The sequence below is a fragment of the Carcharhinus amblyrhynchos genome, chromosome 12 (genome assembly GCF_965287045.1).
Source record: "Carcharhinus amblyrhynchos chromosome 12, sCarAmb.v2.hapA, whole genome shotgun sequence".
Taxonomy (NCBI): Eukaryota; Metazoa; Chordata; class Chondrichthyes; order Carcharhiniformes; family Carcharhinidae; genus Carcharhinus; species Carcharhinus amblyrhynchos.
In genome coordinates, this window is record NC_137335.1 from 42,188,638 (window position 1) to 42,213,536 (window position 24,899).

Sequence of the window (24,899 nt, forward strand, 5' to 3'; positions counted from 1 at the left end):
CGTTGTCGTGTCATGAAGGCCGCTTTGGAGAACGCTTATCCGAAGATGAGAGGCTGAATGCCCATGACTGCCTGGTGATGGTCAAGAGGTGTTCATTCATCCGTTATAGTAATGTCTGCATTTCCACACAACTCATCAAGGACAGTCACCTCAGCACTTCACTGTACCGCAAGCCCACAAATAACATCACGATGCTCTGCTTCTCCAGCTTCCACACTAAACACGGTGAAGAAGCCATCCCCTATGGATAAGCCCCCTGTATATATAGGATCTGCTCAGATGAGGAGGATTGCAACAGACACCTGCAGACGCTATAAGACGCCCTCATAAGAATAGGAATTCGACTTGACTCATCGATCAACAGTTCTGACATGTCACAGCGAACAACTACACCAACCTCCTCAGAAAACAAACATGGGACATGATGGACACAGTACCCTTCATCGTCCAGGAGTTCCCCGGAGTGGAGAAGCTACGACATCTTCTCCGGAGCCTTCAACATTGATGAAGATGAACATCTCGCGAAGCCATCCCCACACTCCCACCTCTTCCCTTCAAACAACCACACAACCTCAAACAAACCATCATCCTCAGCAAACTACCCAGCCTTCAGGAGGACAGTGACCACGACACCACACAACCCTGCCATAGCAACCTCTGCAAGACATGCCAGATCATCAACATGGATGTCCTCATCTCATGTGAGAATACCACCCACCAGGTTACACGGTATGTACTCTTGCGACTTGGTTAACGTTGTCTACCTGATTCGCTGCAGGAAAGGATGTCCCGAGGCATGGTACGTTGGGGAGAACATGCAGATGCTACGATAATGGATGAATGAACACCACTCGGCAATCACCAGGCAGGAGTGTTACCTTCCAGCCGGGGAGCACTCCAGCAATCATGGGCATTCAGTTTCTGGATCTTTGGGTAAGCGTTCTCCAAGGCGGCCTTCACGACACATGACAACGCAGAATCACTGAGCAGAAACTGATAGCCAAATTCCGCATACGTGAGGACGGCCTCAACTGGGATCTTGGGTTCATGTCACACCATCTATAACCCCCACAACTTGCCTGGGCTTGCAAAGTCTCACTAACAGTCCTGGCTGAAGACAATACACAGCTCTTTAACCTGTGCTTGGCCCTCTCTCCATTCACATTGTCTGTACCTTTAAAACTTGATTACCTTTAAAGACTCTGAAAGCTTGTGCTGCCAAATAAACTTGTTGGACTTTAAACTGGCGTTATGAAACTTCTTACTGTGCCGACTCTCTATGACAAGCACCTTACCAGGCCCTTTCTCCCACCCTACCCCTTAACCCCACACATTTACTAATTCATCTAACCTATAACTGACATTGACACTGTATACTTAAACTTATTTTTTCTCAGCAGATTCTATAAAAAGGGGTTGTGCTCCCATCCTCCAAGTGAAACAGAAATCCAACGATGATTGTCACTTCCCAGAAGATACAGGCCATTGTTATTATAATTATTATTAGATTAATGTTCATACTTCAGGATGCTTTAAGGTGTTAACTAAATCTGGTTCACTACACATTATTAAATCTAATATGACTTGTCTTCTTGTTGATTCGAAAACATTATTGCAGGAAACTATTCTGAACATACTGAAGAAAACTTGTCATTTTCCTGACATGAACCTGTCTACTTACCCAATCTCCAGTGCACTGCCTCCCCTACCCCCACCATCTCACATCATCGGCTGCAGTGTTAATTGCAACAAGGGTCACCGGCGTCAGGAGACTTCTGATGAGTCTTCATCATGACCCCCTCTGCAGTCCTCTCCGTCTGCAGCCTCCCTCCCCCCACCCCATACACTCCACTTTTCCAGTCTCCTCATTTGCTGATCACCCCCCACCTGCTAATTACTCACTATGCACAAGTCCCCTTGCAGAGCTCCCCCCTTGCTTACCCCTCATTGCACAGCTCCCTCTTTTCCATGCCCCTCCCGCCAATCACCCTCTTTGCATATCTCCCTGCAGCTGTTCCCCCACAATCAATCCTACCCCCACTCAGGTCCTACCCCTCACTCCCTCCACCCCCTTGACATTTTGCTTGGCACAGTTCTGATGCCCGCTGGAGACTCTCAAGGTGCCCAGTGGGCACTGTCAGGCTGACAATGCCTAATAGGCATTTGCCTCACTATGATCCTGACTACCTCAGCGCTTCCATGGCCTTTGATTCCCTGGTGTGCCCATGGTGCCTTGTTGCCATTGGTGGGGACCATGAGTGGTTGCCGTCAGTGAGACCTCTCACAATGAAGGGGTATGCACCTTGGAGGCCAGAAACGACTGTGCCAGTCCAACTGTCATGCAAAACACGACATTAATATTCATATTGGTTACATGCCCAGATCCCGCCAGCAAAACAGAGTTGTGAAGACAGCATTCAGCATTAAATCATTTCATGCTTTTTTGGTCTCTTCCCAGCTTGCCAAACTGATCGACCGGTGCAATGGCTGGTAAGATCGCGTCTGTAACTTCCTGACTATATTAGGGTTTGTGGGTTTTAAACAAAAAAAAACAAGGCAAGGGGCAAAATTTTCTCAAAATAATTCTAAGCATTGAATGAGTGAGAAAATGGTCGATTCCCCCCTCCCCCATCTATGGACGTTCCCCTATGCTGTTCCCCCATCAGGCTCACCCCTCACCTATGAACCTTTCCCTACGCTGTTCTTCCATCAGGCGCCACCCAAATCAGGCCCTGCCCAAATCAGGCCCTACCTCTTTGGCAGTGCCAGGGTGCCAGACTGGCTGGGTCCTTGACCGCCCGAGAGATGGGGGCTTAACATCCACGAAGAAGCCATTACATCTGGACCCCATAGGTAGGGAGAATCTGTGACATTCACCAATGAAGACTTAGACCAGCAATGGGACTAAGGTGAGTGAGCATAGACAATTGCGCACTGGCTCCTTAACGATATGTTAAACTTGTCATTACTATTTAAATCAGGGGGTAAGTTAGATTTCACCAGCAAAACAGGACTGGCAAGATTGCAGGAGACCTGAAACCAGGTGCAAACCCAATTTTTCACCTGATGCCCGATTTTACCAGCGCGCCAGGCCTATTAACTGATGTGGCGAGTCAATAAGATCATGTCTGTGGTTTGTATACATAGATTCAAACTAACAGCAGATTTATCCTAGGAGCTTTTTCCTGTACAGAGAGAAATTGAAACACCCCAGTGACATCACTCCCCAATCATGTGACCTTCTCTTGAAGCAATCATGCAACTTCTTAAATATACAACAGGTAATACCAGTGTACACAGCTCCCACCAGTCTTATATCCTTTTCTATTTCTTAATTCTAAAGAAGTCTCTACTGCCTGCTTACCTCCCAAACTTGGTACACCCCAATCACCAACACCACTTCCCTGCCTCACCCATTGCTCCATGACCACCAATTGATCCCCAATTTTTTAAAGGCAATGTGTTTAAAATTCTCCTGAAATAAGATTGTGCAGTTACAGTAAGGCTAGTCTTTGATGTTATCTCCCAGGTGACATCAAAAAGCTGATGATGTAGTGGATCTGTAGTCATCACCCTACTTCAGTGAAAGAACAGATTTTAAGATTCTTCAGACAAGTAGTTGGCAACACTTATTATTTTATAAAGATTTAAGAACCTTTTAACTACAAAATTCAGTTTGCAGGGTGACTTACGCAACTGTTCATTTTAGAGGATACATATGCTGCTGTCCACAGAATAAACTGGTCTGCAATTCCAGGGATGACAGATAGTCTTCAGTGTCACTATCACTTCCATTCTTGGTATGCAAACACTTCTATGTTGCCTCAGATGGCACTCATCTGTTGTCATCTCCTTTGTTCTATTTCATCAAGGACAACAATTTTGTGCTGTTTTCCCCTTTCCCTGCTTCACTGGAATGTCTGCTCTCCTCCAGTAAAAAGCATACAGTACTATACCATTGGCACAAAGTCTCATGTGAACCAATCATATCAGCTAATTGAGTCAAATTCGTCTTACTGTTGAACTATCATTAACAAAATAGCCACAATTGTGAAAGAGTTCTAATACTCTTTGTGTATGGAACTCTCTCCTAATTTCATTCTTGAAAGTCTGGTTTTAATTGTTAAGTTATGCCCCCAAGTTCTAGGCTGCCCACCAACAGAAAATAGTTTCTCCCTCTCTAACCTATTTGGTCCCCTTAATATCTTGACCCCTTTGATCAAATCTCCATTAAATTTACTAACTTCCAAGAATTACAATCATAATTAGAATAATACAACCCTAGTTTGCAGAATTCACACAAGTCCTTTTCTCTCACTTCTCTTGTAAACCAAGGTTCTTTAATTATACAAGTAAAACTCTTGCCCATTAGGACATGGGCAAGTCTTGTATTTACCAAATATTTATTTAATCACTTCCTCTACTCATCTATCGCTCCAAAGTCTATGCTACCCCAATTTTATCCACTCATATTGTTTCTGGGCTCAATCTTTATTAACACCTCTGATTCTCCAGCTAGGAGCACACACCAATGTACCTAAATTTTAGGGATCCCATCTGATCGTGTTAAACTAGAGATTACAAACCTCCCATCACCAGCCCCCCGCCCCTATTTCTTACTCAACCCCAAAGTTGTTGACCCTATTGTACACTTTGTAGCTAGGACACTAGCACAGCTATGGCAGGCAGTTAGTACTTGTATAAGCACTTCAGTGGTACTTACTGAAATGTCATCTTGCAAGGCAGCTAGGGGATTTTCATAGTAAGTTCATTGGAGTGCTAATATAAGCCTACTTGTGACACTAATAAATAAGACAGGATCACCATTACCCCAACCTGGGGACTTCCATGGCACTACCCAAGCTAAGGGAAAAGCTATCAATAATTTTGAACTAAAAAAAGGAACCATTTTCTTCCCAAGGAAAGTATTCAATGTCAACCAAGATTGATAACTCTGAGTAAGATTCAAGACCTTTGAAAATACTTCAATTGGACTCATCAGTTCATAACTGGTGGATGTTGTTTTGAAGTCCTATGAAGGTTTCCAGGATAGAATTTCTAGGTAGGTCAGGAAATCTCTAAAACAAGCTATAGATAGATTGACAGAAAAATTAAACAGTACTGACTAAATTTTAGAATGTGTTTGAGAAAAAAATCTGCCACGCTCTTCATTCACTCATGTCTCTCATTTATGTTCCATTTGTGTTTGTCTCTCCTTCACTTCTGTTTCTCCTCTATTTCAGAGGCAGTCCTGTCTTTGCCCTAGTATGAGGCTCAAATTGTGGCTACAGCAGATGATACAACTTGGTGACAATATTCTTTGCAAAGTGGAGGCACCTGAATTATTCTTCCTCTAGAAAGTTTATGTAGTAGAACTGAAGATCTGCTGAAGTTATAATTGCATGCACATTGCCTTCCTGGTTCTTTTCCTATGAATTTCTCAGACTCTCTTGTCTTCTTTGTCACCCTCATCTTCTTTCTCCAATCCCAGAGATAACCCCACCATGTAATCCAAAGCGCCCATATAACTGTTTGAAAGGCAACCAAAACCATGCAGCACCAGCAAAATCTTCCACTCAGCAGTCAGAGTTAAGTTTTGACAATGAGAAAGCAAGTTTATTTGAATATTTCATTCATAAATTTAAAATGTTCTGGCATTTGTCCTATACACATATGGAGCTGTTCAACTCTCAATATGATCAGCAGTGCACTTCCCGTTTGAAATGAGCACCATGTCACACCTGCCATATTTAATGCTCAGGTGGCCATTGTGGGCATTAAATGCAGGCACAGTACCATTGAATTTTTAGGCCCAGGGTTCCAGAAATCCATAATGAACCACATCTGAAATGTGACTTCTAGGATTCTATTCCTGAAAGATATCCTAATGTCAGGAGAATTTTCAAATTTACCTGAAATAGACACACATGTTGGGCATTCACATGCTGAAGAGGCCAGAAATTCCAGTTTAAGAGCATAGGATTGGCGAATGTGAGGTGTGGTCCAGGACACTCTCCCCTGTGACAGGCTATTATTTTGCACCTAACTATTCTAAGGAAGCTACACTGAAAATTTCACAACATCTGGCCTCCATAGCATGAGGAATCTAAAGCATGATCCCAGACTGGACCACTAATTGTGCTTGAAGGGTGTTAACTTGTGAGTCTAACCAACTGAGAAGTACCTTGGGGCATGTTTTGTAATGCTAGTAATCAACATGCAAATGTTTCTTGTGTTTAAGTTTTTTTTGCAAATAAATGTTTATCTTTTATATTTATATTCTCCAAAAGTATTACTGAAATTTGTGCCTTTTGAATCTTTTAAACGTATCTTTTTATGGTCAAAATCCAAAAAAAGTTGTGATATGTTGCCAGGTTTGCCTTTGGGATTTGCAATCGTCATCTGCCAGATCATAACATAAGCACCCTGTAGGCAGTTCACAACAAAGGGAGTCCATTTTATGCTAAAAGACATGTTTGGTGGCTCCCCTCTAGCAAGTCATCCAGAAAAGCTCAGCAGCAGGCTGGTATCAAGCTTACCCGCATTCAGCGTATCTGCATCCCAGCCAAGTTCCTTGCCTTCTCAGCAGAATTACACTGCTGCAAGATTTTCAACACCTGGCTATTATTCTGGTTATTATGAGGAAAGAAGATGTGGATTGAAAAGAACATAAGAAAATGAAAGAAGTAAAAAAGTAAAAGTTAAAGAATATGAGGGAAAAAAATTAGTTCACATAGTGGTGTTTCTAGTCACTTCAATTGATCTTCCAAAAACGAACAGCACCAGAGACTGCTACCTTCAAGTCTTGTGGCGCTGCTGACTTCCAGGGTAACCAATGTATTCTGCATTGTGTCACTAGAAGTGGCACTATATGAACAAAGTGTTCCCCCTTATGAGTCTTTAGAACACACAAAGCTGATGTATTAAGATAACATTTATCATCTATGGACAGTATAATTCCTAGTTATGACAGTCAAGAAACAGATTCCTTACCTTTTTTCAAACAAGGAAACCTAAAGAGTTTGACCAATCCGAAGTCATCGCCAGACACGAGCGTAGCACTACCAAAGTTCGCATCCACAAAATTGATGTCCGTGATGTCTGTATACTTAGGCCAAATTCCATTTACTTCAGGTCCAATTACACAAGTCCAGGTGGCCCAATGAATCCCTTTTATTTCATCCTTACTTGTTAAATGCTTTCCAGCTTAAAAATACATTTGGTATATTAATACAGAAAAATGTTTAATATTTTCTTTACATTTTAAAATCACAGGGCGTTATTTAATATGGATTTATAGTGCTGACACAGTTTCAGTGCAAATTTGAAGTTCTTTTTAGGGGAAACATAGTCTTGTAACTTCATTCAATGTATACAGTATTAAAATACATGCATAATTTGACTTACACCACAAACTCACAACTCTTACTATTTGCTCATACACTGAAGAATTGCAGGTCGAAATATAACCATGCAAATCTCCCTACAAGCTATTTTCCCAGTCTTTTGGCATGTAATTTAAAAAAAATATAGACAAGCCATTTCTTCGAGGTGGGATTTGATTGGCCTGGACTTTGCTATAACAATAGCAGTGAGGCTATCAGCAATCACCATTACTGCAGTAAATTAGAAAGCAATGTATGGCATCCAGTTGCATGTAACAACTTCCCATCCTCCTCATCCCAAAGTACCTTCTAAATTCTAATGGATTCTAACTTCTAGAAGCAGTTATCCTCATAATGGTGAGGTTAGGCACAATATAGCACACCACACTGAACAAGGAGACCCTCTTAGGTGTGTACTGCAGGAATCCCCTTGAGAGATCTAAGCAAGGAAATCTCTGCTTGCTCAATGGTGTTGTAAGTGGCTCAAGGGCTTTCAGCAAAGAACCGCTGATGTCACATGCTGGGATAATATTAGAAAGTCATGAGCAATTGGTAGGGTGTGACATTGTCATTGAATAGTCACCCTGTGATCTCTTGGAGAGCTGAAGATTGTCTGAATTTCTGATTGTTGCAGGATAAAAGTTTTATAGATTCTGCCCAAATTAATCACCGAGATTAATTTATTTGTGTTATCACAAAGCAATTACACTCTAACATGGTGGCAGCCATTGTACTGGGTATCATCAAGAAGCCTGCTATCCTAACAAAGACATGACATGTCCTTTCATCTAGGCCTTCTCCCCTCAAGCAGAAGAGGTGGAAGTCCCATAAGCTGGCGTGGGGCACATTCGCCATCTTTTGGATGCTTCTGTGGACTAGAAAATTGTGTCACCTTACTGATGCCAGCAGCTCCTACCTACAAGGTTTCCATTATATATTAAACAACGGCAATGGTGATCTCCAAAGTAATTGGGAGGGCAATCCTTGTCCCTAGTCGTGGCTCCAAGTTGTCAAGAAAGAGATGACGCAGCTCTGTAACTACCTAGTGGAGTTAAGTCTCCTGAAGCATTGCTCTTGATTCATCAAATCTATGTGCTGGTGATATGGGGTAGGACCTTCTAAGTACAGCACTCATCCTCCTTCCACTGCACAGATTCCCTTCTTCACCTCTTCTTCTGCAGGTCTTACTCACTTTACACAGAAGTAGCACTGTAATTACTACCGTCATACTAATGAAAAGCAAAGTTACTTGCTGATTTTCCATGGTCAACAGAAATCTCCAAATATCTCCAGCAGCTCACTGCATGCTTCTATCAACTTGGCTGAGCACAAATAAGACAAAGTCACCTCAGGTGAAACTTAAGTGGCTTTTAAGCTGTCCTGGTACAGGTACAACACTGGCATAGTTTGACCACCTGCCCTTCCACAAAAAGCAGAACAAATCCAATCAGACCAATTACAGCTTCATCAATGTATTCTCAGCCATCAGCACTAAGTGGTGGAAGTTGTCACTGACAGTGCTGTTAAGTGGCATTTAATCAACAATAACACGCTTGTCGAAGCTCAGTTTGGGGTTTGCCAAGACATTTAGTTCCAGAACTCACTACAGCCTTGGTCTAACCATGGAAAAATGTACTGAATTCTAGAGGTGAGGTCAAGTAAGTGTCCATTCTTAACATTAGGCCATTATTTGACTGAGTGTAGTAACAAGGAGTTCTAGCAAAAATGAAGTCAATGGGAATTAGGTGAAAACATTCCACTAGGTGGAGACATGCCAAGCACAAAGGAAGATGGTTGTGGTTGTTGGAGGCCAATCATCTTAGTCCCAGGATATCTCTTCAAGAGTTGCTCAGGGTGATGTCCCAAGCCCAACCAGCTTCAGCTGCTTCATCAGTGTCCCAAGCCCAACCATCTTCAGCTGCTTCATCAGTGTCCCAAGCCCAACCATCTTCAGCTGCTTCATCAGTGTCCCAAATCCAACTGTCTTCAGCTGCTTCATCAATGACCTTCATTCGATCATAAGGTCATATATAGGGATGCTTGCATAGTATCTGCAATTTTTCAGATACTGAAGTACCTGCCCATGATTTCAAAGTGACCACAGCTGAGACGTGAATGTTCAAGGGTGTTTAACATTTTGGAAGGACAGAAATAAATTAAATTTCTGTAGTAGATCTGTTAATAAGGGATGAGATTATGAAAACTGACAGTAAAAACTTCTATAAATATAAGAAGGAAAAAAAATGCTAAAGTGAATTTGAGGTCATCGAGGATGAAGTTGGGGAATTAATAATGGGAATATAAGGAAGTGGCAAAGATTTTGAACAATTATTCTGTAACTATCTTCACAGTAAAAGACACAAAAAGCATCCCAAGAGCAGCAGAAAAACAAGCGACAAAAAGGAGGGAAGAATTTAAAACAATCATAGAACCTAGCATTCCTACAGTGTGGAAGGAAGCCATTTGGCCCATCGAGTCTGCACTGACTATCCCAGCCCAAGCCCTATCCCTACAACCAAATACATTTACGCTGCTAATCCCGCTAGTCTACACATCTTGGGATACTAAGGAGTTATTTAGCATTGCCAATCAACCTAACCCGCACAACCCCTGCAGATATGGGGAGAACGTGCAAACTCCACAGACACTGTGACCCAAGCTGGGAAATGAACCCAGGTCACTGGAGCTATGAGGCACTGTGTCACTGTGCCACTCCTATCACTAAGGAAAATGCTAGGAAAATTAATGGGACAAATGGCTGACAAGTCCCCTGGACATGATGGCTTGAATGTTGGAGTCTTAAAAGAACTGGCTGTAGAGATAGTAGATGCATTGGGTATAATTTTCCATTTTTCCCTAGGGTCTGGAAAGTTCCCATGGATCAGAAGACTGTAAAAATAACAATGTTATTCAAGAAAGGAGGGACACCAAAATCAGAAAACTATAAGTACCTAACATCTATCACTTGAATCATGCTAGATGAATTATTAAGGAGTAGCTGACCATTTAGAAAATCATAATACAATCAGGCAGAGTCAACACAGTTTTGAGAAAAGGTAATTGCGTACAACATATTTCTAGGTGTTCTTTGAAGATGTAACACACAGTGTGGATAAAGAGGTATCAGTAGATATAGTATACTTGGAATTTCAAAAGACATTTGTTAAGGTATTACATAAGAACAGAATGCACAAGATAAGAGCTCATGGTGTTAGGGGTGATATATTAGCATGGATAGAGAATTGGCAAACTACAAGAATCAGAGAGTGGAGATAAATAGTTCTTATTCAGGTTAGCAAACTGATTATTCGAGTGCTACTGGAATCTGTGCTGAGGTTTCAAATACTTAACAGCTATATTAATGACTTGGATGAAGGAACCAGCTGCAATGTAGCCAAATTTGCTGATAAAAAGAGTCTGTAAAGGAATATAGACAGGTTAAGTAAATGAGCAAAAATTGGCCAATGGAGTATAATGTGGGAAAACATGAGGTTATGCACTTTATCAGAAGTTTAGAGAAACGGGATATTGTTTAAATGGAGGGAGAAGGATGCTACAAAGGCAGTTAGATGTCTTTGAATACGAATCACAAAGTGAGTACTCCAATACACAAGTAATTAGGAAGATCTGTCTTGCAAAGAAAATGAAGAAGGAAGTAGGGAAGTCTTACTGCAAAGCTGGTGCCAACGGAAAGGCTCTCATATGCACAAAAATGCGGGCAGAGGAATAAAACTAATTTGAACTGTCAAAACTCATCGGAACTGTCAAAGATCACTGGAACTGTCAAACCTGTCAAGGAATTTAAACAAACTCTGCTGGGCTTTAAATTAAAAAGGTGCTAAAAAAAATCTGATGCCAGTTACTTCACTCTATTGACATAAGGCTGAGGCAATTATTATAGTGTTTGTGCTGGATGATTGAATGTACAACCCAACATTATCACACTGGGGTGTCTGTTAAGTGAGCAGTTTGATAGTTTCAAGTTGTTATAGAATAGGAATGTTTGTTTTTGTCAGAGATTAGTTGAAAGATTATCATAGAATCCCTACAGAAGGCCATTCGGCCCATAGAGCTTGCACCAACAACAATCCCACCCCGCTCCTACCCAGTAACCCCATATATTTACCCTACGAATCCCCCGAACCTAGACATCTTGGGACATTAAGGGGCAATTTAGCATGGTCAATCAATGAGTTATTTTTAAAGCTCCTCTACCAACAGGTTTTTTAATTGGGGAAAAGGGGCAATGAATTACAGGGACAGGATAACCTCCAGATTTCCTCCTGTCCTGAACACGGTAATTTTACACTGAGTCAGGCAAGGCCTCAGATGAGAAGCCCACTCTTGCCCCAACTGAGGACCTTAAGTGGCAAATTGATAGCCACTATAGCGCCATTTCCCACCCAGCATCAATTAGCAAGTGGCGAAAACATTGAACCTCCCTGGGGGAAGGCTAGAAAGAATCAAAATTTGAAATCGAGCAGGAAAGGGGCTGGGTGCCTCCATTCGAAGCCCCCTTCTGAATGGGGGCACCCTCCCCTTAAGAACCTGTGACTTCCTGACCAACCTCCATCTCAGTCATTCTCTCCTGACTTCTTGATTACCTGCTTCGTGTACGTCCTCCCAGACCTTCCCTACCCATTCCTCCATGGGATCCCTCACACCTAACATGTCCAGCATTAAGGCTCAGGCAGGTTAGTACAGCTCCTCTTCTGTCCATGGCCGTGCCATCACTGCAGAAACTGGAGACCTGTCAGCCGATCAGATTAACCAGCAGTTTACTAAGGTGGGACTTCGTCCTTTGTGAGGGCTGAAGTCCTGTCTGCAGCCATTCAATCCTCAATGGAGTGTAAATTAACTGTGGGGCAGACAGAGTCGGTGGAAAGTGTTGGCTGCACACTCTTAGGGTCACAAGAGTAAAACCCCCACCATTCAAAAACTCAGGCCGCAACTTTATTTTATGTCATTATGGCTTCTGAGATTTATCTATGGTAGATACTAGATGAGTTGGTATGGAGGGGCTATGAGTAAAGGGTGGTGCATAGTGGGACGAGTTGGCTAAACAGAGACATGAGACAACTGGGGGCATGTGTCGCCATAGGAAGTTTGAGGCGCCAGTGGGGGTAGATTGAAAGGTATAGGGAATATGAGCAGTCAGAAGGTGTGGGTAGACAGTATGAGGTGATATGGGGGTATAATGGGCATCAGGTGGGTGCGATGGGTTAGTATGGATGGGGTATGGGGAACGTGGGGGTGAGGGTGGGTGAGGGGTTAAGGCTGTTTTTTTGTTGTTACCTTTTAAGAAATAAATTTAATTAAGTCCCGGTGCACAGAGTAGGGCCTTACACCCAGCCTACCTCAACACCATTCCAGGGGCGCTCCACCCATTTCTAATCCAGTTCACCCCCAGATCCCACTCTACCAGAATTAAAATCAAACCTTTCTGATTCAAGTTCACAGGCCTAGGAAATGTCCACTGTCTGCGTTCCTGTCTCAGGAATAAAAATATGGGTCCTTGAGTACTGTGGACAGTTTTGTTTCCTTACTTGAGGAAAGATATACATTAGAAGCAGTTCGATAAAGATCCAGAAAGGTGATTCCTGGGACGAAAGTTATGAGGAAAGGTTGAGCAGTTTAGGCCTGTATACAGTGTATTTTTTAAGAATGTGAGGTGATCTTACTGAAACAGAAAATTCTGAGGGGCTATAAAGGGTCAGAGGATGCTTCCCCTTGTGAGGTATCCAGAATTGGGGGGCAAAACTTAAATACAAGGGGTCTCCCATTTAAGATGATGCTCAGGATGAATTTCTTTTCTCACAGGGTAGGTTGAAATTGACTGAAGAAATGAGTTAGATGGATGTTTGATTGACAAAGAAGTCAAGGGTTATGGGGAGGTAAGGCCATAATCGGATCAGCCCTGATTAATGGACCAAATACTCGATCGATGCTCCTATTCTTTATGATCTTCTTACAACAGCAGATGACAGGCTAGGAACTCTGTGGCATGTAACTCAACTTCTGACTCCCCAAAACTTATCCATCATCTAAAAGATACAAGTCAGGAGTGTGGTGGAAAACTCTCCACTTGCCTGAACAAACTGGATACCATTCAAGATAAAGTAGCCCCCTAGATTGGCACTATATTCATCTCCTAAAACATTCAATCCCTCCACCACTGACACACAGTGGCAGCAGTATGTAACATCAACAAAATGCACTGCAGCAAGGGTCCTTTGGACAGCTCCATCCAAACCTATGATCACTACCATCTTAGAAGGACAAGGGCAGCAGATAAATGGGAACACCATTATCGGCAAGTTTTCCTTTAAGCCATACACCACTTGGACTATATTGCTGCTCCTTCATTGTTGCTGGATTAAAAATCTGGAACTCCCTATAACTATTAGTATGTGGGAGCATCTACATGGACATTAACATTTCAAGAAGGTGAACTAACACCACTCTCTCAAGAGCAATTATGGAGGGACAATAAATGCTTGCCTTGTCAGCAATGCTCACATCCCATGAACTAATAAGAAAGGGAGGTCATGTCTATCCATTTATTGGCCAACTTTTAGTATTCTTGCATTGTATTAGCATAAGATCATGATGTCATGATCTCTTATGTTCAGCAACTTCAGACACATACAGGGGTCAAATCTGCATACCCCACTTTGGTTGACTCCTGCCATGTGAACTGTGCAGAAAGTGACACTTCCCCGCTACAACTTTGCAGGTAGGCCTGCGTAACAGCACTAAAATCCCTCATCGTGTTTTTTTTACTTTAATTGGAACTGAATAAAATAGAAATCTGCATTCAGCATTAAGCATTTAATTGAGTTGAAAGGAATTTCCACTGACTTTCCCTGAGAAACATTACTCTGAATATACTGAAATAAAATAAGCATATCTATGATAGCATTAATTTCCAAATACAAGAAAAAGGTGAGTACTTACATGGCATTTTGTAAAAAAGTCTTTCTCCAGCACCATCATTCACCTGTAGATATTTGCTATCAATAGACCAGTCAATATGTGTAATAAAACTAGATGACTTGTTGCATTCTCCAACTTTCTTGTATCGTTGTGAAACTGCATAGATGTCAACCAGACCATCATTTGAACCTACAGCAAGGTAAGATCCATCCGGAGAATATTTCATTTCATGAATTACCTCCTTTCGGTCTTTAATATGGACCACCTCTGTCATATCTCTGTGAACAATACAATAAAAGTAGCATGGTTTTTGCACTTGATAGTCACAGTAGCATTTTTGTACTAAAATAAATGCTCATTCCAATATTTTCTGTCTTGTATCACAGAAATAGTGGATCATACAATGACATTATATATTTCTTAGGCCTTTTGAAGAAAAGCATCAGAGCATCATAGAAAAGATGTGGTGCAGAAAGAAGCTATTCAGCCCATCATATCTGCACCAGCCAAAAAAAAGACAGAAAAAATGTAACTGCAATCCCAACTTTCAGCATCTGGTCTATAGCCTTGCAGATGCAGAATCAGGTGCCTTGGAAATGAGTTGAGCATCTAAGCCTCAACCACCAGCTAAGGCAGTGACATCCAAATGCCCATCACCCTCTGGATGAAAAGGTTTTCTAATTCTCTAATTTCCTTCTTGTCTATCCTGTCCAAGCCCCTCAATGTTGTACACCTCAATGACGTCACCCATTAGCTTCTTCTGTTCTAAGGAAAACAATCCTAACCTATCCAATCTCTCCTCATAGTTGCAATTTTCAAGCTCTGGCAACATTCTTGTAAATGTCTGCACTTTCTGCAGACCAATAATGTGGTGACCAGAACTGTACATAAAACTGCAGCTGCAACCTCACCAGCATTTAACACAGTTCCATAATTACACCCCTGCTTTTACCCAATAAAGGAAAGCATTCATAAGTTTTCTTGACCACCTTGTCCACCTGTCCTGCCACTTTCAAGGAGCTGTGGACATAAACTGTAAGATCTTTCATTTTCTTAATCCCTTTCAAATTGCATATTTCCTGGCTTTGTTTGCCTTCTTCAAATGCATAACCTCACATTTCTCCGGTTTGGATTCTATTTGCCACTTTTTTGTCCACTCAATCAAACTATTGGTATCATTCTGTAGTCAACAATTATCCTCTCCACTATCAACTACACTATCAATTTTTATACCATTTGTAACTTTTCCAATTATGTCTCCCACATTTAAGTCTAAATCATTAACGTATTATATACAACAAGCAGTAAGGCCCTGTAGCACACCACTGGAAACTGTTTCCCATTCACAAAAACATCCATCGACCATTACACATTGTTTACTGGCATTGAAACAAATTTAGTCCCAATCTGCCTCCTTCCCTATACCCCATGAGATCTCACTCTTCTGACAAGTCTTCATGTGGGACCTTGTCAAATGCCTCACTGAAATTCATGTAGACAATATCCGCGGCACTACCCTCATCAATCCTCCTTGTTACTTCCTCAAAATAACTCTACAGAATCAATAAGACATGATTTCACCTTGCAAAGCCTATTGACTACCTCTGACTGTTGACTATCTCTGATCAATCCATGCCTTTCTAAGTAATATCTTTTGCTCTCAGAATTTTTCTAATAAATTGCTCATTTATTAAATTGCTCATTTATTAGAAAAGTCAGGCTAACTGGCCTGTAGTTTTCTGACCTCTCTCTCATTCTTCTTAAATAAATGGTGCAATGTTTGTAATCTTGCAGGACTCTGATACTTCACCTGTATTTAGCGAGGATTGGAAAATAACCCTCAGAGCATCTGCTATTTCCTCTCTGGCTCCCTCCAGCAGCCTGGGGTACAATTCATCATGCCCAGGTGATTCATCCACTTCAAGGATGCCAGTCTCTTCAGTACTTCCTCTCTCACTAAACTTATTGTATCTTGTATTTCACACTCCTCCTCTTTAACCAAAATGTCTGCGTAATTCCTCTCTTCAGTGAAGATTGAGACAAAGGACACAATCTTAAGAAACAAAGTGCCGAAACAACGAGGAAATAGGAGAGTTTCAGACTTGCTTGCTGGATGAGTTTGAAAATGCAATCTTATGACAGTGTCACTTTTTTGGACAGAAGTAATTTTACTTTGCTGATGTTAATTTGGGCGAACCCCTGACCTGATTCAATAATAGTTTCCTTATTGGTTGTCTGCTTTCAACAGCCTACCATTATCTGAGTAGGGGATTTTAAGCTCCTAGTGTAATTGATTATTCAAAAAAGCTATTAAAGGATGAGTTATCTTTGATGTGGGGTTATGAATACAGTCCTGTTTTATAAGTGATTACAAACTTGAGAGCACGTAAATATATTGTATGGGCATTCACGATTAGGAGTCTGATCTTATTACAGCAAATATACAGTACATATTTAGAACTTTGTTTGATTTTATCTCAACATGGCTTCTGAGTCTACAAATGGTGAGTACAGTGCAGGTTGGTATTAAGTTGGCATGGGGGTATGGGGCATGGTTGGGGGCATTAGGTTGGCATGGAGGGTGTGAGAGGCCACTGGGATGGGTTGGTGATGAGCAATTGAGGAACCATTGGGGTTGAGTGGGATAGTTCATATGAGATGGCATGTGATGGGGCAGCATAATGGAGTTTGGCATTTTAAACACAAGACCCTGGGCTGGATTCCCTGATTTCTCCCGCGACAACCCCAATCACGTTGCAGTTAGCAGAGATTTGGCTGAGTGCCAAACTCTCCATTTTCGCTGGCAGCTACGGCAACTGCACCAACACTTCTGCAGAGGGTATGATATAATGCATCAGCGTGGCATGGAACAATGCATATCTTTACTGTAATCTAGTGTATTAGTTGTCTACCAAGTAAAATTTAGTTGATGTTGAGTTTAGTTTGTTTGTTATAGCAAAAGTCTTAACACATGAATTCTTATCACTGGAAAAATTCATATCTCTTTTTAAGAGTTATCAGTTTCTGATGGGGGGGGGTGGTTGTAACAGAAATACTGTAAATATATGGAATATATGCAGCCGCTACACACAATAGTTCACTATTCCTTCACATTTCAAAAAAAAGTGTGAATCTCCAAGTAAAGGTAGACACCAACCCTCCCTCCACAATGAGCCTCTTAACATAATCCTCTCCATGGCCCACCCTGCACACGAGCTCCTGCAGCACTACTTCTTGCCAACCACACCCCTCACCTATACAGCCCCCTACTGCCGAGCTCTCCCCAAATCCCTTCAGCTGTGGAGCTCCCTCCTGCTGATCACCATTCGTGACATCCTGTGCCACTCTCTCCCCCCCGACAGGGCTATATCCCTGCATAGTTCCCTTGTTGTTTCCCCTATCTGCAGAGTTTCCCCCTCATCTCCTCCACTGCATCTCCCATGCCTCCTCGCCATGCAGAGCTCCCTCCCCACCTGCAGAGCTTGCTCCTTGCCTGCCCCACTGCAGAGCTGCTTCCCCCCTTGCAGAGCTTCTCACCATCTGCAGAGCTTCTCCCCTTGCCTCGCCATCATTGTCCTGCCTCTAGTTAGGCCACAACCTGTTGGAACAGCCCCAGCCCAGTAATGGTGCCCAATGGGCACTGCCAGGGTGCCCAGTGGGACTATCCCATGGGCACTGCCATCTGGAACTCACTACAGACACATAAAACAGAAAGGCGTGAAGTCGATCTCACTGGCAACATGGCAAGTTGTGGAAAAGCAAGCACGAACCTGATTTTTCACTTCTCATGCAATCTTACTGGCTTGCACACCAATTGACTGGAGCAGTGAAGCAGTAGGGTCATGTCCAAAGTACCTGTTGAGAATCCTGCCCAAATCATCTGAATTAACCCACAAGTTACCATGTTCATAGACTCTACCTTTCCTTTAGTTATTTTTTTGTTCTGAATGTATTGGTAAAACATCTTAATAATCTTCCTTGATTTTGCCTGTCAATATTGTCTTGAGTCCTGTCTTTGCTTTTCTAATTTCCATTTTTACTTCACCCTTGTATTTCTATACTCCTACAGGCTTTCTATAGTATTAAGTCCATTACGACTGTCAGAGTTCTGATGAAAGGTAATCCTGACTTGAAATGTTGGCTCTATTCTCTCTCCACTGATGTGTCAGGCCTGCTGAGATTTTCCAGCATTTTTTGTTTTTGTGTTTAGAAATCGTTTAAGTAATTTATACTTGCACTGTGTGTGTTAGACATAATGTACAAGTTTAAGATTATTTTATGTCCAAGGAAAGGCTTAAAACTTCAATTCAGCTTTATTTTCAGAAGGCATCCTGAAAATCTATTGCTTTAGATGCCTGCATTGTAATGAGGCTTTATGACGTAAAAGCAATTAGAGAGTTTAAAAAAAATTAAGTTGTTGCTTAACTACCAGAGGTCCACACTGCAAAGCAGAAGCAATTAGAGTCATTTTGGAACCAGGTAAGCCAGCGGCAAGGGGCATTCCACAGTCACTTCCAAAACAGCAGGGCAACATAGGTAACGGAAAGGAAATGACAGAAACTATAGGAGAAAGTCCCAAAAATCAGGGAATTGGACAGAGGAAGATCTCAGGAGCACTGTGAAGTCAAAGGAACATGATCTTGTTTGCTGAAGTTAAAGCAAGGTACAGAAAAATGCTTTGAAATAGAGACAGCTGCAAGAAGCAAATTTAAAGTCAGCTTGCAAGAAGTCAGGCATTCAAAGTAATAAAAAGATTGGTGAATGTTAATGCAGCCTGTGAAGCAGTGGTGTTCTGTTGGCATAGCTGGGTATCTGAGAGATTATGTGGAAGCTTGAATGCACATGGTAATCCAGAACAGAGGAATGTTAAAAGCAGAAGTTGAAATTCTGGAAGTGGATCCTTGCTGAAGGCATCCAAAAGAATGCCAAAGTGTGTTCTTCTAAGCAGAAGACTGAAAACCCTTGTGTGGAAGATAGGGTTCTAGTAAGACCAATTGGCCACAGCGTAACATCTGGGGGAAACTGAGGAGCAATTCACAGGTGTATTGCATGGTATCTGTCAATTGGTTTCAGAATGTGGTGTGTCTGACTACAGTTTGTCTATTGGTTTACATGGACTATGAACTTACTGAGAACATTAGAGTACAAGATTATCTTGTAACTTGTAAAATACTATGTAAAAGGGGAAATAAAGAAAAATGTATGAGTGAGTTAGTAACGTCTGTGTCATTGAACTAAAATTGGTCTGGCTCTGTATGTTGCTTTCAGGTTGTTGATTGTTACAGCTGTATTTTAAATTGATTTTAATTGAGGTGAAGGATAGTTATGATAAAATGAAGGAGAATTGATATTTATGTAGCTGTTTCTTTAATTTGTTCATGGGATGTGCGCATCTGTGGCCAGATTAGCACTTATTGCCCATTCCTAATTGCCCTTGAAAAGCTTTATGATAAGCCGCCTTCTTAAACTGTCCATGTGATGTGGGAATAGTCTCAGTGTTCTTAGGAATCAAGTTCAAGGATTTTGATCAGTGAATTGAAAAAATGGTGAAAAAGTTCCAAGTCATGATGCTTGTGGTTTGGAGCACCTTATAGATGGTGGTGTTCATGTGCATCCGCTGCCCTTGACTTTTTATATGGTGTAGGTCACAGGTTTGGAAGGTGTTTTTGAAGGAGCCTTGGTAAGTTACTGCAACATGACTAGTATATACACACTACTGCCACTATGCATCGGAGGGAGTAAATATTGAATAATTATTTTGTCCTGAGGAGATACATCTGAGGAGATAATGAGTAATGACGCTCAGATAGTGAAAATGTAAGTTTTGTCACTTTGGTTGTTCCTATAAGTGTTACAAGTGTTAGTAAAGAAGACATGAATAATGTACAAGAAGTGCTGGAAGGAATATGTTTTCATGAGGAGTTGAAGGAAATCAGCATTAGTAGCGAAATAGTCTTGGTGAAATTGATGGGGTTGAAGGTGGATAAATCTCTAGGTCTTGATGATCTTCATCCCAGATTACTTAAGGAAGTGGCCCTGAAAATAATAGATCCATTGGTGGTTATTTTCCAAAATTCTTTGGATTCTGGAACAGTTCCTACAAATTGAAGGGTAGCTAATGTAAGCCTACTATTCAAAAAAAAGAGAGAGAGAAAACAGAACTATAGATCAGGGAGCCTAATGTCAGTACTGGGGAAGTTGCTAGAATTTATTATCAAAGAATTCATAATTCGGGATTTGGAAGGCAGTGCTATAATCAGACAAAGTCAGCATTTACGAAAGGGAAATCATGCTTGAAGAATCTATTGGAATTCTTTAACAATGTAACTAGCAGAGTTGACCAAGGCAAACCAGTAAATGTGATTTATTTAGACTTTCAACAAGGTCTTACATCACAGACTATTATGTAAAGTTAAAGCACATGGGGTTGCAGGTGGTGCCTTGAGGTGGATAGAAAGCTGGTTAGCAAATAGAAAGCAAAGAGTTAGCACAAATGGGTCTTTTTTTGATTAGCACTCAGTGACTAGTGGTTCCGCAGGGATCTGTGCTAGAACACTCAACTGTTCACGTTATATATTAATGATTTGGAAGAGGGAACTGAGTGTATTCTCCAAATCTACAGATAATACAAAGTTGGGTGGGAGGTGAGGAGGATGCAGAGGTGCTTCAGCATGATTTGGACAGGCTGAGTGTGTAGACATCTGCATGGCAGATGAAGTATAATGTGGATATATGTGAGATTATCCACTTTGGTAGTAATAACAAGATGACAGATTATTATCTGAAGGGTTTAAATTGAGAGAGTGGGATACTCACTGAGACCTTGAAATTTTTGTCATCAGTTGCTGAAAGTAAGCACATAGGTACAGCAGGCAAATCGTACATTGACCTTCGTAGCAAGAGAATTTGAGTACAGAGTTAGGGATAGAGCTGCCAGCCCCCCATGGCTTTTAGAGGCTGGCCACCATCCTCAACTGGACAGTAGCCCTACAGAACCTCTTAATTGGCTGCCAGGGCTTCACATCCCACCATCTGCTAAAGTGGCTTGCAACTCCAGAAGTTTTGCCATTAAATGGCAAAATACAGTCCTTTGTGTCTACATTTCAGAATTGTTGAATAAGTATCATTTCTAAAATATAAACTGGATTGAATTTTACAGAATGCATGAAGATTTTGGCATTACACATATATTTAAATCTTTCACAGCTGATTTATTGCAAACATACTGTGAAACTGATTATTTTTGCAGCAGATCTAAATTTAAACTTCAATGTTCATAAGGATGTACTTTTCATGATTATACAATATATATGAAAGCATTAGAAATAGAAGATTAACACAGAAACATAGAAGATAGGAGTAGGCCACTCAGTCCATCAAGTCTGTTCTGCACACATTTTAACCATCGCTGATCCTCCATCTCAACCCTGTTCTCCTGCTCTCCCCAAACCCCTTGATGCCTTCAGTGTCAAGAAATTTATTTCTTTCTCAAATACATTCAGTGATTGGCCCTCACAGTCTTATGTGGCAGGGAATTCAACAGGTTCACCACACACTAAGTGAAGAAATTTCTTCTCATCTCAGTCATAGTTAGCCTACCCATATCCTGAAATTGTGACCTTTTGCTGTAAACCCAAACAACCCCCCACCTGCCCCCCACAACTCCCCAGCCAGGGAAAACATCATCCCTGCACCCAGTCTGTCCAGCCCTGTCCAAGGTTTACATGTTTCAATTAAATCCCCTCATTCCTCTAAACTACTGTGAACACAGGCCTAATTGACTCAATCCCACCTCAGATGACAATTCCACCTTCCTAGGAATCAGTTCAGTGAACCTTTGTTGTAGACCTCCAAGCTTTCAGTACCATTCAATATGACACAGGTTGAACCTTTAACAGAACTTCATTTTCCCGCCTTGATGCCCAAAAATGTATTGATCACAGTCTTGAATATACTCAATGACTGAGCACGAACAGCCCTTTGGGGTAGAGAATTCCAAGCATTCACTGCCTTTTGAGTAAACAAATTTCTACTTAGCTCAATCCTAAGCAGCCAATGCCTTATCCTGAGATTATAACCATGAGTTCTAAACTCATAGCATTCATTAAGAATTTTTATGTCTCAATGAAGTCACTTCTCATTCTTCAAAATTCTGAGAATATAGGCTCATTCTTTTCAATCTCTCCTCTTTCTTTTCTTTATTCTTTGCTGCTTTAGTGGTGGTGGAAGTGGGCACATTAATAACATTTAAGATGCATGTGGATGGGTACATGAATAGGAAGGGATACAGACTGAGTAAGGGCAGAAAGCTTTTTTTTAGTTTAGTTAGGACATCATGATTGGCATGGGCTTGGAGGGCTGAAGGACCTGTTCCTATCCTGTACTTTTCTTTGTTTATATAACAATCTTATGTCAGAAACCAAGTTAGACAACCTTTGTTGATCCCCTCCTAAACAAGATAATCCTCCATTAAATAAGGAGTCCAAAACCATACACAGTACTTCATTTGGGGTCTCATCAATGACTTGTATAATTGCAGTAAGACTTCCTTACCCTTATGCTGCAACTTCCTTACAATAAATGCAAACATATATGACATTTTCTCTTTTTCTCCTTCAAAGGATTTTGTACAAAGAAAAGTTACAGGAACAAAATGGGGCCATTTAACCCATCCCATGAACTCTTATTACCCCTCTAATGTCCACTCCTAGAATTGTCTATTCAATTTCCCTGATCCACACTATATACCTCAGTGCCTCCCAGTAAAAAAAATCCACATGCTTATCATTTGAAAGAGCAAAATTCTTCATAATACTTTTCACAACCAATGAAACAAATATTAGTAGTAGGTAGATTGCCTGAATTTATCATTAAAAACTTAGGAACAAGGGTCTTAGAAGATACATTTGAATGGTTCATCAGCTGAGAAAATTGTCCCATGGCAAGGGATTGAATAGACCTATTTGTATGTTAACTTTGAGTGATTCATATATCAGGGCACCCAAGTTCCTTTGAACGCAAATATTTCAATCCTTCATTCAAAACACTTTTTTATTTTTCCTACCAAATTTGATTTCTCCTCCATTCCATACTAAATGGCAGATCCCAACTAGGGGAATTCTTTTCTGTGTCCATCTCGTCAAGCCCTTAAAAATTTTAATGTTTCAATTGGATCACCTATCGTTCATCTAAATTCCAGTCTATTCAATCCCTTGCCATAGAACAATTTTCTCAGTTCATGAATCATTCAAGTGAATCTTCTAAGACCCTTATTCCTATGATAAATTCAGGTAATTTACCTATTCCTAAAATTTCCCCAACATATAGGAGGCATGGTTAGTAAGTTTGCAGATGACACCAAGATTGGTGGCATAGTGGACAGTGAAGAAATTGCAACGGGATTTTGATCAATTGGGCCAGTGAGCTGACAAATGGCAGGTGGAGTTTAGTTTAGACAAATGCGAGGTGATGCATTTTGGTAGACTGAACCAGGGCAGGACTTACTCAGTTAATGGTAGGGCACTGGGGAGAGTTACAGAACAAAAAAATCTAGGGGTACATGTTCATAGCTCCTTGAAAGTGGAATTACAGGTGGACAGAGTGGTGAAGAAGGCATTCGGCATGCTTGGTTTCATCGGTCAGAACACTGAATACAGGAGTTGGGGCGTTTTGTTGAAATTGTACAAGACATTGGTAAGGCCACAATTCGATTACTGTGTTCAATTCTGGTCATCCTATTATAGAAAGAATATTATTAAACTCAAAAGAGTGCAGAAAAGATTTACTAGGATGCTACCAGGATTTGATGGATTGAGTTATAAGGAGAGGCTGGATAGACTGTGACTTTTTTCTCTGGAGCATAGGAGGCTAAGGAGTGACCTTTTAGAGGTCTATAAAATAATGAGGGGTGCAGATCAGCTAGATAGTCAATATCTTTTCCCAAAGGTAGGGAGCCTAAAACTAGAGGGCACAGATTTAAGGTGAGAGGGGAGAGATACAGAAGTGTCGAGAGGGGCAATTTTTTCTCACAGAGGGTGGTGAGTGGAACAAGATGCCAAGGGTAGTAGTAGAGGCGGGTACAATTTTGCCTTTTAAAAAGAATTTAGATAATTATATGGGTACAAGGGCATAGAAGGATATGGACCAAATACGGGCAATTGGGATTAACTTAGGGTTTTTTAAAAAAAAGGGTGGCATGGACAAGATGGGCCGAAGGACCCATTATAGAATAGACACACAGGCAGTTTGAAATCCTGACCAGGGACAATCACTGCTGTCCCAGGAACTCCAGCACTCTTGCCATGAAAGGCCAGATGGAAACTAACCCTCAGCAGTAGATCAGGGTTGTAATCTGGAGCTTAAGGAAAAGTAACTGACACCAATTGGATCAATACCTTGACAAAGGTGTTACATTGGAGATATGGCAGGTTAGCCCAACGAGTCTATGCTGATATTTATGCTCCCTTTGAGCCTTCTCCCACATTTTCTCATGTAAACATACCACCTTAACAACTATTCCTTTTTCTCTCATGTTTGTGTAATCTTCCCTTAAATGCATCTGTCACTCCTTATGGTACA

General features: G+C 41.3%; 1 protein-coding gene across 10 annotated transcripts in view; it reads right to left on the reverse strand.

Moving 5' to 3' along the window:
* The window catches only part of LOC145350939 (echinoderm microtubule-associated protein-like 6), a 394,618-nt gene that overhangs the window by 247,556 nt on the left and 122,163 nt on the right, over window positions 1–24,899 (reverse strand). For all 10 annotated transcript variants that reach the window (XR_013888268.1, XM_080200440.1, XM_080200441.1 and 7 more), the window contains 2 exons: window positions 14,343–14,599; window positions 6,994–7,206 (listed from right to left, as the gene is read on the reverse strand). Coding sequence is in view for 9 of the 10 variants with exons in the window: in XM_080200440.1 (XP_080056566.1) it covers window positions 6,994–7,206; window positions 14,343–14,599 (470 nt within the window). In the remaining variant the exon portion in view is untranslated. The remainder of the gene's footprint in view (window positions 1–6,993; window positions 7,207–14,342; window positions 14,600–24,899) is intronic.